The sequence below is a fragment of the Bombina bombina genome, chromosome 4, assembly GCF_027579735.1.
Source record: "Bombina bombina isolate aBomBom1 chromosome 4, aBomBom1.pri, whole genome shotgun sequence".
NCBI lineage: Eukaryota > Metazoa > Chordata > Amphibia > Anura > Bombinatoridae > Bombina > Bombina bombina.
This window is the reverse complement of record NC_069502.1, coordinates 1,181,718,799-1,181,733,672: the sequence shown is the minus strand read 5'-3', so window position 1 is coordinate 1,181,733,672 and position 14,874 is coordinate 1,181,718,799. Positions and strand designations below refer to the sequence as shown.

The following is a 14,874-nucleotide window of genomic DNA, read 5'->3' as shown; positions in this document are numbered from 1 at the left end:
TTTTCAATATAAGTAGTCTAAAATATTTAATTCTTGTTTTTTATTTGGAAGATATATTTGCCGGCTGATCCATAAGCAGGATGGCAGCAGGTGGGTTATAGAAGCATATGGTCTTGTTGGGATGGGTTGGTAACAGAGGTGGTGCTGTTAGAGGAATTGTAGATTTTAGTGAGAATAGTGCAGGTTAAAAAGTTAGTATTTAGGGGAAAAGAAAATTGAAATGTGTTAGGGAAGGTGCGCAAATTCATTGGCTGTGCTGGAAAATAATGTTCTGTTCTGGTTGCTCAAGTAACAGCAGACTGTAGTTTGATGCGTGTGGGGTGAGCCGGAGGGGGTCTGGAACTAGCTGTGTATGAAATAGTTAATTCTCCATTCCTAGTGGATCTCTATACTCTTCCAAGAGGATGAGGAAGCAGCAACTGTTCAGGCTCCTCCCCATAGCAAACTCCTCCTCCTGAGAGCTCTCTTCCTCACACCCCGGCTCCTCTAGGGTTTGCCTTTTTTCTTTAAACTTCTCAAACTATCTCAATACCTTTCAATCTCTATACACCGTTCCCCTCTCCATTGCTACTGTTTTCTCTTCTTATCTCTCTCCTGACCTCAAAATCATCTTATCCACTAGACCCCCAGGGCCAATTTACCCTCCTTCTATATTGTCCTCCTTTGTGATGTGTTTAATGTTTGTGCTGCTCTTGGAATTGGAATCTCCTGCCCCAAAGTTTGCCTCATATATTTCTCAAAAGCAGAGTTCAAGGATTCATAGAAGAGTCATGTGCTACCACTTAACAACAAGAGATCACTTATCTGTAATAAAATAGCCAGTTTGTGGTCATAACCATGGTAAAGCACCAGATCATACAACCACCCCTAATTCCTGCTCGCCTAGGAACAGATTAAGTTAGCCCAAGCCAAAATACACTCTTGAGACGGCACATGCTCGAGCCCTAAATTTACCTTTGTCAATCTGTGCAAGTTCATGATTTTCTCCTTCAGAATCGTCACTATCGTCTTCATCACTCGGGGTGCAGGCAATCTATAAATACATAGGGAAACCTCAGTATAGGGGCTTAAACAAAACATAGAAATACAAAAGTCCATGCAGGATATACTGTGCGAGTGCTAGAACGCACAAGCAGAAGATAAAATCAAAAGTGCATAGAAATGATAGGTTTGCAATAAGTACCACCCTGCCTATTAAAGGGGCGGTAAATACAGTAGATTTGCATAATCAACAAATGCATGCTAAAAAGACAATGCAATAACATTTAGATTTATTAAGCAGCAGACGTTAAGGAGCAGCGGCCCTAAGACCGCTGCTCCTTAACTTCTCCCCCACCTCTGAGGTGGCGGACTGCAATCATCACGATAAGATACGACCAGGATGATTGACACCCCCTACTAGTGGCCGCAAATGTGCAGGGGGCGGCATTGTACAGGCATCTCAAATCGGCCTCCTAGTCTGAACCTCAAATAAGTAGATTTTTTTTCTGACAAATTTCAGTTTTGTCTATTTCCACCCCCCTGTATAATCCCATAGTTCAAGGGCTAGCAATGTTAACATGACATGCCCTATCAAACTAGACCAGAGCATGTAATGTTTGCTTAAAATAAATAAATAGTATTTTTTGTTGTATGATTTATGACCTGAGGCTAAATAAAGTTAAACTAGTAGTATGCACTAAAGTCCATAAAGGTCAGATATCCCACTTAGGTTTCTTTTGTTTTCTTCTAGTTTATTTTCATGTTTTTATAAATGCTCGTTTTATTGTTGGCCTATTAAAGGGACACTCAAGTCAAAATAAAACTTTCATGATTCAGATAGAGCAGCAATTTTAAACAACTTTCCAATTTACTTCCATTAACAAAATGTGCACAGTCTTTTTATATTTACACTTTTTAGACACCAGCACCTACTGAGAATGCGCAAGAATTCACAGATTATCCTCTACGAATAGGTTGAATACATAAGCAAATTATATTTTATGAGCAGTAAGCATTGCAGCTTATAAGCAGGGAAAAGCCAGTGCGACAATCACAAGCATAATCAACTATTCAATGACTTGCAGCTTCTGAGCAGAACTTTACCTATGTGTTTAATCCTTGTAAATATAGGGTCAGTAATGATAAAATGACATGATCTAGCAGACCTCCCAAACATCACTGCCATCAAGTTCCTTCATCATTTCTCTGTCTCAGAAAGTCTCCAGCTAATTTGGGGGAAGGGGGGGTTATACTCTAATGAATTAGATGTCATTTATGGATGTCCCTATAAAACAATACATAGTTGGGATTTAGGAAGATATTTTTCAATTGTTCTCTTTTGACTGGATTTGTAAATCTTATAAATTCTGCTTTTTCAGCCTTAACTTCACACCAAGAGAAATAAAATAAGTTAAATCCTCTTATCAATAGTAAAAAATAAAAAATAATTACAATTTACTTGATGCATAAGTCACAGACAAAAAAAATCTCATGTACAACAAACTCCTAAAAAATAAATGTTTAAAGTCAAAATTAAACATTCATGATTCAGATATAGCAAACCTACAATTAAAGTCAAAATTGTAATAATTTAAATAGATCATATATTTAAAACTCTCCAATTTACTTATAATTAGTGATGTTGCGAATAGTTCGCCGGCGAATAGTTCCCGGCGAACATAGCTTGTTCGCATTCGCTGCGGCGGGTGAACATATGCGATGTTCAGTCCGCCCCCTATTAGTCATCATTGATTTAACTTTGACCATGTACCTCACAGTCAGCAGACACATTCCAGCCAATCAGCAGCAGACCCTCCCTCCCAGACCCTCCCACCTCCTGGACAGCATCCATTTTAGATTCATTCGGAAGCTGCATTCTTAGTGAGAGGAGGGACAGTGTAGCTGCTGCTGATTTAATAGGGAAATCGATAGCTAGGCTAGTGTCTTCAGTGTCCACTACAGTCCTGAAGGACTCATCTGATCTCTGCTGTAAGGACAGCACCCCAAAAAGCCCTTTTTAGGGCTAGAACATGTCTGCTTTTTTTTTTCCTGTGTAATCTAATTGCCGTTGCCTGCCTGCCAGCGTGTGTGTCAGGTTTACAGCGTATACTGTGCCCACTTGCCCAGTGCCACCACTCATTCACATTTAAAAAAAACAACACTTTTTTGACTGTGAAATAATAGCAGTCAGTTTCCTTCACACGTGTGCATTTCAGTGCCTGCCAGGGCACAGTGTCACCCCAGTGCAACTCATATCTGGTGTAACAGTAGTGTACTTTAACCCCTTAATGACCACAGCACTTTTCCATTTTCTGTCCGTTTGGGACCAGGGCTATCTTTACATTTCTGCTGTGTTTGTGTAATTTTCCTCTTACTCGTTTACTATACCCACACATATTATATACCATTTTTCTCGCCATTAAATGGACTTTCTAAAGATACCATTATTTTCATCATATCCTATAATTTACTATAAAAAAATATAAAATATGAGGAAAAAATGAAAAAAAACACACACTTTTTCTAACTTTGACCCCCAAAATCTGTTACTCATCTACAACCACCAAAAAACACCCATGCTAAATAGTTTCTAAATTTTGTCCTGAGTTTAGAAATACCCAATGTTTACATGTTCTTTGCTTTTTTTGCAAGTTATAGGGAAATAAATACAAGTAGCACTTTGCTATTTCCAAACCATTTTTTTTTTTTCAAAATTAGCGCTAGTTACATTAGAACACTGATATCTGTCAGAAATCCCTGAATAGCCATTGACATGTATATATTTTTTTTTAGAAGACATCCCAAAGTATTGATCTAGGCCCATTTTGGTATATTTCATGCCACCATTTCACCACCAAATGCGATCAAATAAAAAAAATTGTTCACTTTTTCACAAATGTTTTCACAAACTTTAGGTTTCTCACTGAAATTATTTACAAATAGCTTGTGCAATTATGGCATAAATGGTTGTAAATTTTTCTCTGGGATCCCCTTTGTTCAGAAATAGCAGACATATATGGCTTTGACGTTGCTTTTTGATAATTAGAAGGCCGCTAAATGCCACTGCGCACCACACGTGTATTATGTCCAGCAGTGAAGGGGTTAATTAGGGAGCATGTAGGGAGCTTTTTGGGGTAATTTTAGCTTTAGTGTAGTGTAGTAGACAACCCAGAGTATTGATCAAGGCCCATCTTGGTATATTTCATGCCACCATTTCACCGCCAAATGCGATCAAATAAAAAAAAAAAAAGTTACATTTTTTCAAATTTTAGGTTTCTAACTGAAATCATTTACAAACATTTATGGCACAAATGGTTGTAAATGTTTCTCTGGGATCCCCTTTATTCAGAAATAGCAGACATATATGGCTTTGGCCAATATATATATATATATATATATATATATATATATATATATATATATATATATATATATATATATGTATACACCCAAATATAGGGAATATACAATATAATATAAAATAAGGGCGCTATCTAGATATGCAATGTAACTAAAAATACAAAGTTAAAGATAATCACAATTCTTAGTATATTATATAGTTTCAGAATGTAATATCACTTTATGTATAAACATACAAGCATATAAAATTTCCAGGAATAGACCTGTATAGATAATAATGTCCCAATAAGCAAATAAAAGTCCAAAAAAATCCCCAAAAATCCCCAATGGTTAAAGGGATGTAAGGCAGCTCTCCTCGATGTATAAGGCCATCCACAACGAATTAATCTATAAAGAAGCAGAGAAGGCGCCACATAGCATAATTCCGTATGGTATACCAAATATAAAATTGTAGCTCAAATGCACTCACGTGTAAGAAAGCACCAAGATGTGGTGCTGACTGGGCAGACCGGAACCTCAGAGTTGTCCGGTAAACTCTCCTCTCAGGCCCAGAAGCAAAAATGGTGGTCACCAAAAAGGCTATGATGTTTAGATGTCAGGAAAGGCACTGCTCCACCTCCAGCAGTTGGGGAGTTACTCCAAACAGGGATATCCAAAGAGAAGCAATGTAGCAAGTTTGTATAAATAAAAGTGTTTATTTAAACACATTAAAAACACAGCAACGTGTTTCTCAGTATCATGTACTGTTTCCTCATGCTGAGATTTGTGGAAGTTCGCGTTCGCCATTCGCGAACCCAAATTTTTATGTTCGCGACATCACTACTTATAATATCTTTTATTTTGCTTTGTTCTTTTGGTATCTTCTTGAACACAGCATCATGAGGTAGGCTCAGGAGCAGAAATGCACTACTGGGAGCTAGCTGCTATTTGGTTGCTCCACATATGTACCTCTTTTTATTCGCTCACATGATGTGTTCAGCTAGCTCCCAGTCGTGCAATACTGGTCTTTCTATAATGGATAGCAATAGAATGAAGCAAATTTAATATTAATCAAAGTAGTTTGGAAAATTATTTAAATTATATACTCTATCTGAATCATAAAAGAAAATTTTGGGGTTCAATGTCTCTAAGTTTACATCTTTCACGTGTTATCTTTTGCTGAAGAACATACTGAGGTAGGCTCAGGAATGTGCACATTTTTAAGATCTATGCTGCAGAAGTGTTTAAAAACTATAATAACAATAACATTGCTCCAAATATTGTTGCAGTCCCCATTTATTGAAAGTGACACGGAGGAAAAAAAGAAAAAAAAAAGGAAAGATTAATTAGTTAAAAAAATAAAACAAAAATAAAACTTTCCAAGTTCCTTTTATTATCAAATTTAACTTTTTGTTTTTCTCCTGTGTTGAAAGTTAGCTCGTTATGACAGCATACTGCAGTACCTCATGTCATATACAGCAACGGATACAAAGATAATGAGGTACATTTGATTCTAGAATTCAAATGGAAATATTTTTTTTTTTTAAATTGTATGCTATATCAGAAGCTTAATTTTGACATGTGTCCCTTCAAATAAAAGAAAACTAAACACCTTAACATGTCTGCACCTTATTTTAGGGGTCAGAAGTTTTGGAACTACATTTCCCATGATGCTGAGACACGCTTTAGACTGTCTGAGCATCATGGGAAATGTAGTTCCAAAACATCTGGGGGCCAAGGTTGCTGACACCTGCCTTATTATACAAAAAATTATGTTTAGATCTCTAATCACCTCCCTAAGTCAAAATTGATGCAGAGGTAAAATTCATTCTAAACTAAGGGTGTCAAATTACAATGCTCCAAGGCTGCAGACTAGAATTATACAGTTGGCTGTAACTAATGACTACGTCATCGCTACAGCAATGAATGGATAGAGACTGCCATCATTCTCTGGGGGGAGTTGCATCAGTTTGCTGCACACTTGAAACAAAATGATGCTCCAAATCTTCAGTGTGTCAAAGTCATTTTCAGTTGTCAACTGTTTTAGAATTTACAGCACTCTCTATACGCCTGGGCAAAGTATCTTTATATTACAGCAGAGCAGATTTCATCCTTTAATTGAAACAATCCAGTGAAATATGATTGATGTGTGAATTTTATAACGAGCTGCTGAATATTAATAATAAATAATTATATGGTTGACAGGTAGAGATGCTCTTAACAAAACCTTATGGTGATAAAAATACGCATAAAGGTTGTTTATTACGTTTAAGTCATGGTAAGTCTTGGATTTACCAGTGCTATAAATAGAGTGGATCTTCAGTCATGAAGCTAAACAAGAAAAAGATGCATAAAGTACCTTTATTTTGCCACGACCTTACTCCTAAACTGAGCACCGCCGGCCGCCCATGGAAAAACTAATTTTCTTCAATGCTATTTGAGTTGTGTGCATCCTGCTCATTGGCTGAATTGTACTTCCCGCTAATGTTCATTGGCTAATAGGTACTTCCTGCTAATGTTAATTGGATAATAGGCACTAATAGGCACTTCTTACTAATGCTTATTTGATAATAGGCACTTCCTGCTAATGCTCATGGCTAATAGGCATTCCTGCTAATGCTCATTTGCTAATAGGCACTTCCTGCTAATGCTCATTAGCTAATAGGCACTTCCTGCTAATGCTTATTAGCTAACAGGTACATCCGGCTAATGCTCATTGGCTAATAGGTACTTCCTGCTAATGTTCATTGGATAATAGGCACTTCCTACTAATGCTTATTGGATAATAGGCACTTCCTGCTAATGCTCATGGCTAATAGGCATTTCTGCTAATGCACATTTGCTAATAGGCACTTCCTGCTAATGTTCATTAGCTAATAGGTACTTCCTGCTAGAGCTCATTGGCAAAAAGGTACTTACTGCTAATGCTCATTAGCTAATAGGCACTTCCTGTTAACGCTCATTAGCTAATAGGTCATTCCTGCTAATGCTCATTGTCTAAAAAGCCCTTCCTGCTAATGCTTATTAGCTAATAAGCACTTCCTGCTAATGCTCATTGGTTAATAGGTACATCCTGCTAATGCTCATTGGATAATAGGCACTTCCTGCTAATGCTCATTAGCTAATAGGCATTTCCTGCTAATGCTCATTAGCTAATAGGCACTTCCTGATAATGCTTATTAGCTAATAGGTACTTCCTGCTAACGCTCATTGGCTAACAGGCAGTTCCTGCTAACGCTAATCAGCTAGTAGGTACTTCCTGCTAATGCTCATTAGCTAATAGGCACTTCCTGCTAACGCTCATAAGCTAGGTGCTACATGCTAATGCTCATTAGCTAATAGGTACTTCCTGCTAATGCTCAATGGCTAATAGGCACTTCCTGCTAATGCTCATTGGCTAATAGGCACTTCCTGCTAATGCTAGTTAGCTAATAGGCACTTCCTGCTAACGCTCATTAGCTAGGTGCTTCATGCTAACGCTCATTAGCTAATAGTTACTTGCTGCTATTGCTCATTAGCTAATAGGTACTTCCTGCTAACGCTCATTAGCTAATAGGCACTTCCTGCTTATGCTCATTAGCTAATAGGCACTTCCTGCTAACGCTCATTAGCTAGGTGCTTCATGCTAACGCTCATTAGCTAATAGTTACTTGCTGCTATTGCTCATTAGATAATAGGTACTTCCTGCTAACGCTTATTGGCTAATAGACACTTCCTGCTAATGTTCATTGGCTAATTGTTACTTCCTGCTAATGCTCATTGGCTAATAGGTACTTCCTGCTAACGCTCATTAGCTAATAGGTACTTCCTGCTGCACTCATTAGCTAATAGGCACTTCCTGCTAATGCTCATTAGCTAATAGGTACTTCCTGCTAACGGTCATTGGCTAATAGGAACTTCCTGCTAATGCTCATTAGCTAATAGGTACTTCCTGCTAATGGTCATTGGCTAATAGGAACTTCCTGCTAATGCTCATTAGCTAATAGGTACTTCCTGCTAACGGTCATTAGCTAATAGGCACTTCCTGCTAATGCTCATTAGCTAATAGGTACTTCCTGCTAATGGTCATTGGCTAATAGGAACTTCCTGCTAATGCTCATTAGCTAATAGGTACTTCCTGCTAACGGTCATTAGCTAATAGGCACTTCCTGCTAATGCTCATTAGCTAATAGGTACTTCCTGCTAACAGTCATTGGCTAATAGGAACTTCCTGCGTAGGTTCCTTAGCTGATAGGTAAAAATGTCCATGGTCAGAAAAGGATGCAGAAAGTACCTTTATTTTGCCATAACCTTACTCCTAAAGGATAGTTGTGAGGTTACTCCGTGCCTCCTGCTAGTCATGGATGCCGTTATGTTGAAATTTACCTTTTATTGCATTCCAGTGCTGATGTGTTTGCACGTGTGTAGTAATTCTCATTCAGAGACATGCAGTGTAACCTAAGTTCCAACATGACAGCACCCAAAATTAGAGGGAGGTGCATAAAAACTATTTAGTGCTTAATGGTACATGAAACCCAAACATTTTCTTTGTGATTCAGATAGAGAATACAATTTTAAACAACTTTCTAATTTACTTCTATTATCTAATTTGTTTAATTCTCTTGGTATGTTTTGTTGAAGGAGCAGCAATGCACTACTGGTTTCTAACTGAATACATGGGTGAGCCAATGACAATCAGTATATATATGCAGCCACCAATCAGCAGCTAGAACCTAGGTTCTCTGCTGCCCCTGAACTTGCCTAGATAAACCTTTCAGCAAAGGATAACAAGAGAAGGAAGCAAATTAAATAATAGAAGTGAATTGGAAAGTTGTTTAAAATTGTATTCTCTATCTGAATCATGAAAGAAAAATGTTGGGTTTCATGTCCCTTTAATGTCCATTTTAATTGAAGTAATTTAGAAAGTCTCTTTAAACTGCATGTTTTATCTGAATCATTAAATAAATAAAAAAAAGTATATTGCAAAGTTGTTATTATATTAAATCAATATCAATATTAAAATCTAAAATAGATTTACTGTCTTTTTAAATTATGGAAGAGGTTTGCTGAGTAGGTGTGCTAAAGGGACAGTCTAGTCAAAACTAAACCTTTATGATTTAGATAGGGCGTTCAATTTTAAACAACGTTTCAATGTACTTTTATCATCAAATTTGATTTGATTTGTTCTCTTGGTATTCTTTGTTGAAACCTAGGTAGGCTCATATGCTAATTTCTAAGCCCTTGAAGGCCGCCTCTTATCTCAGTGCATTTTGACATTTTTTCACAGCTAGGCAGCGCTAGTTCATGTGTGCCATTACCATATAGATAACATTATGCTCACTCCCGTTGAGTTATTTATGAGCCAGCAATTATGGGCTAAAATTCAAGTCTGTCAAAAGAACCTAGAAACGGGGGCAGTTTGCAGAGGCTTAGATACAAGATAATCACAGTGGTAAAAAGTGTATAAATATAACTGTGTTGGTTATGCAAAACTAGTGAATGGGTAATAACGGGATTATCTATCTGGAGTCCCTTTAATTATGGGCAACAGACAGATATAAGACTCAGATCTGCTTTGCTGTGAGCTAAATTATTCTCTAGAACAGGGGTGTCCAAACTTTGCTCTCGAGAGGTTTTGGAACTACATTTCCCATGATGCTCATCTAGATAAAACGCTGGCTGAGCATCATGGGAAATGTAGTTCCAAAACCTCTGGAGAGCAAAGTTTGGACACCCCTGCTCTAGAAGCTATGGTGTAAAAAGAAAGACTAACTTGATTTAAGGAGACAGAATTTTTATTTTGGTGTAAGACTTAAGTGAGACATACATTTGAACCACAAACCATACCTAGTCAGCAGGAAAACCCTCACTTGTGCAATGTGTGCAATGGGTTACAGGGCTCTATAAACAGTGAATAATGCAGCTGTGAAAGCATCAGTCTAACCCTCACCAGCCTGAGCTTGCAACATTTTACAAGGTTTGTCTGAAATTGTGGTTTGGCTTCTCTAATGTGAAACAATTTATTTAGTTTTTTTCATTAGCATAGCATTTAGCAAGATTGTGTTTATACTACACTGTTACAATACAAATATGTGCAACAGAAATAAAAAACAATGCAACAGCTGTAAATAAAACAGAAAAAAAATGTATTTTGAAAATAGAACACAAGAAAAAAAACAAAAAAACTTTATGACTTGGTGAAGTATCGTTTAAGATTTTAATGCAGTATCCTTAATATTAGGGCAATGCTGGCAACCGGAGTGGTTTCTTAATCATTAGGTATATGGGAGCACTTCCCAGTATGTCTGCAGGTTTGGTAGGGAAAGTGGGCTGAGTCAGGGGAACTGCACACTTTATGGAGAGCCAGATGGCTAGTGGTTAAAAAGCTTTGTCAGTAGTTTCCAGGTTGCCTGTAGCAAAACATAGCAATTGTGTGGGTCTATATACTTCTATGCCCAGAGCACATGCAGTCTCCCACTCAGTCTTTGTTAAAGGGACATTGTATAATTAAACCTATTACCCTTTAATGTGTCCCAAGGATCCATTTTACCTACTTGAGTGAATTAAATTGATTACAAATGGCTCCTTTACATTTATTTTGTCATTTGAAATAGCTGATTTGCATGTTGGAAAACCATCATTACTGAAAATATGAATGCAGATGTATTCTTTTTTGAAAAAGTGATGTAAACAGGGTTTTTTATAAGTAGCACTTTCATTTGAATGGCTTTGAGATCATAGAATGTTGTTGTGAATTGATTGTATATGTTATAAAATCATTTTTAAAGGGACATAAAAGCACCAAAAGAAATCTCTCTATATTAGTAAGTAATAATGCAATAATAAAATGCTTTTTCGCTATTGTAACACAGCTGAGAAGCCTATGCCCAATCAGCAGCTAGGTACCAATAGGGCACAGCTGCCCCTAAACATACCTAGGTATGCATTACACTATAAACACTATAAAAGTTTTTTTTTTCTTTATCTGCTCTTTCTTTAACTGTGCAGATTAGTTTGTGGGAAATAAGACTAAAAGGGATTAAAGGGACAGTCTACACCAGAATTGTTGTTGTTTAAAAAGATAGATAATCCCTTTATTACCCACTCCCCAATTTTGCATAACTGACACTGTTATATTAATACACTTTTTACCTCTGTGGTTACCTTGTATCTAAGCACCTTCTAACAGCCCCCTGATGACATGACTTTGTATTTATTATCTAATGACTTGCATTTTAGCCAAATAGTGCAGTGTCTGCCACAAGCCACAGGCATGATCACAATATTATCTATATGGCTCACATGAACTAGCTCTCCCCTGTTGTGAAAAGCACATAAAAAAGCATGTGATAAGAGATGGCCTTCAATGGCTTAGAAATTATCATATGAGCCTTCCTAGGTTTACCTTTCAACTAAGAATACAAAGTGAACAAAGCAATATTGGTGATAAAAGTAAATTGCATGCCCTATCTGAGTCATGAAAGTTTTTTTTTGGACTTGACTGTCCCTTTAAGTGAGAATAAAGTGGTTCACATACAGAACTGCAGAGATAATACAGATCTCTGGACTGACCAAACAGGATTTGTGTAGAGATAAGGAGCTAGGCAGCCTGATGCAGTATTGGCTGGTGAGCTGCAGTCTGTAACATTAAAGAGACAGTAAAGTCAAATTTTAACATTCATGATTTAGATAGCGCTTGCAATTTTAACCCTTTCCTTATGGGAGTAATTTGTAAACAAATTGAAATCACGCGATCACTTAATGTGATTGCATGATTTCAATGATGGGATCGGGTACGGGGGAGTGATTATGACGCTAGGCACGCCTTCCAGGCCGCAATCTAATTCAGGAAGCATCTTTGGCTTCAGTAAAGCCAAACAGCTAGGACATTCCATGCCGTCCTAATGGTACTAAAGCCCAGCGTAGTTAGGACGGCATGGAACATCCTAATAGCAGGAAGGGGTTAAAGAACTTTCAAATATACTTTTTACTATCAAATTTGCTGTGTTCTGTTGTTATCCTAAACAAAATTAATTATAGATATAATTTGGAAAGTTGTTAAAAATGTTATACTCTATCCAGTCGTTTCATTTTGACTTTACTGTCCCTTTAATGCTTAGAAGTAATTTAGAAAGTGGGGAACTCAAACACTAAATATTGTCCAATTCTTCCTGTATGGTTTAGAGCTTCCTGGAGCTCGGTTATTCTTCTTCTACAATCCATATTGTTTTAGAAAAGCATATAACTTAGTGTGTCCTTGTGCCTACAGGCATTTAAGCTGGCATCTTGCAACTAAATCCAAATTGAAAGAGAGAAACCAAAAAATATAATCAGCATCTAATGACCATATTTATGCTGATTCACAGCTCATAAAATAAAACCGTCCTGCTATCTCTATTGCACATTTCCTAGAATGTTTGATATCTACTCTTCAATACTGCATGAACAGAAGCGTATTGCAAATGACAGGAGAAACAAAGTGACACAATTAAGGATAGTATTAACCTCTTAAGGACATATGACGGAATTTTTCCGTCATAAAACAATTGAGCAAACTGAAAGCTGTGTCCTTAAAGGGACTGTGATAATATAAAGAGGTCTCAGTTTTCAGACTATTTGGGAAGCAATTAGTTACTGATAAATCTGGGCTCAAACGATAAATGAAAGTCTTTGTCGCTGCAAAGGGTCTATAAAAACGTCTTCTGAAGTTGCATTACGCAGGTGGCATAGTCTGGTGTAAAATATCCTTATTCACCCCCATCAGCAATGCTAGAAAAAGACACATTGGCAAGGACTTACTTATTCTTGCCAAATACCCTAAAACCCCAGTTACTACCCAACATGAGTTTATAATGTCTCAATAGGGCTTTATTCTTTGTGAATTTCACAACACAAGGGACCTTAAAGACCTGGCAACAACATGGCTCATTTATTAAAATATTTTCTGAATCTGGGGCATAGATTTAACGAAAAACCAAAACTACAGGTAGCCCTCAGTTTACGCCGGGGTTAGGTTCCAGAAGGAATGGTTGTAAATCGAAACCGTTGTAAATTGAAACCCAGTTTATAATGTAAGTCAATGGGAAGTGAGGGAGTTAGGTTCCAGGCCCCTCTCAAAATTGTCATAAGTAACACCTAATACATTATTTTTAAAGCTTTGAAATGAAGACTTTAAATGCTAAACAGCATTATAAACCCAATAAAATAATCACACAACCCAGAATATATAATTAAACTAAGTTAAATGAACAAAAACATTTGCTTAACAGCATTATAAACCTAATAACATAATCACACAACACAAACTTCACTTGCATTTTTCTGCAAACAGTTCTTTCTATGCATTCCAATCTGGACTGATTTATAGACAGGAAGATCTGGTTTCTTTGAAATTTGCTCGATAGCTCAGGTCTGGTTAAACTGATTAATTTCAGCTTGCTTGGCTTTGCTGCAACAAAAGCGGACAGCGCCACCTACTGGCTATTTTAATAAATGCACTGCTTCTCAATGCTTTTCAATAGCAGTCACATGACTGGAAAAAAAGGTTGTTATTCTGAAACGGTGTAAATTGAACCGTTGTAAAACGAGGGCCATCTGTACTATCTTTCAGAAAAACTTACCACAACCTCACAACTCAAAAAATAGGGAATACATAAAGATTGTATACCTGTCCCTTGTAACAATGGTGAGTTGTGACGTGAGTCATTTGCATTAAAATAAATGTAGCAGCATTTACGTAATAACCATTCATAACCATTTACTCTAGCTGTGTGTAGAACAAGTTCCAGCATGATGGATAACGGCATCACAAAAATGTCTTCAAAATGTTATACAAAAAACTAATCAAAACAAAAACTCCCTCTAAACTCCTATAAAACAATGCACACTAACTCAAGAAAACTTGAAAACCGTTAAAGGACCATTGAATACAGTAATTGAATAATTAAAAATACCTAATAAAAAAAGACATTGCTAAAGCATTTACTTTGAGTAGTAGATTTTTTTTTCTGACAAACTTTAGTTATTTCAAATTCCTTCCTCTTGAATCACGTGACAGCCATCAGCCAATCACAAAATGCATAAACGTATCTATTGTAAATTCTTATACATGCTCTGTAGGAGGTGGTACCTCAGAAAGTGTGCATATAAAAAAAGAGTGTGCACATTTTGATAATGGAAAGTTGTTTAAAATTAGGTGCTCTATCTTAATCATGAAAGTTTCATTTTGACTTTTAGTGATCCTTTAACGAAAAATAAAAAAAAGATAAAAACAAAATGAGATGTGTTACTTCTCTGGGGCAATAGAATTCCGCTCAAGAAGGTGAAAAATTACCACTGGGCCTCTAGAAAGCCACAGAGTTTCCGTATTCAGCGAGACTACTTTACCCTAACAAAACAGACATTTATATCATTATAATTACAAACATTTCCATAAAGTGTGTTTCCTAAGTGTTACACCTGCGATTTTTGGTTTTCCACATTAATACCGCTTTAAGGTTGACGGGTTATCACATATTAGGCACCTCATGCAACTCTAGATGTTAATTAAAGGAACACTGTGGGAAACATAGGTGA

At 36.8% G+C, this 14,874-nt stretch overlaps 1 protein-coding gene across 2 annotated transcripts in view; it reads right to left on the bottom strand.

The window, feature by feature from the left end:
* The window catches only part of LOC128658154 (uncharacterized), a 258,955-nt gene that overhangs the window by 150,880 nt on the left and 93,201 nt on the right, over positions 1–14,874 (bottom strand). For both annotated transcript variants that reach the window (XM_053712657.1, XM_053712656.1), the window contains exon 2: positions 955–1,033. In XM_053712657.1, the coding sequence (XP_053568632.1) occupies positions 955–1,033 (79 nt within the window). The remainder of the gene's footprint in view (positions 1–954; positions 1,034–14,874) is intronic.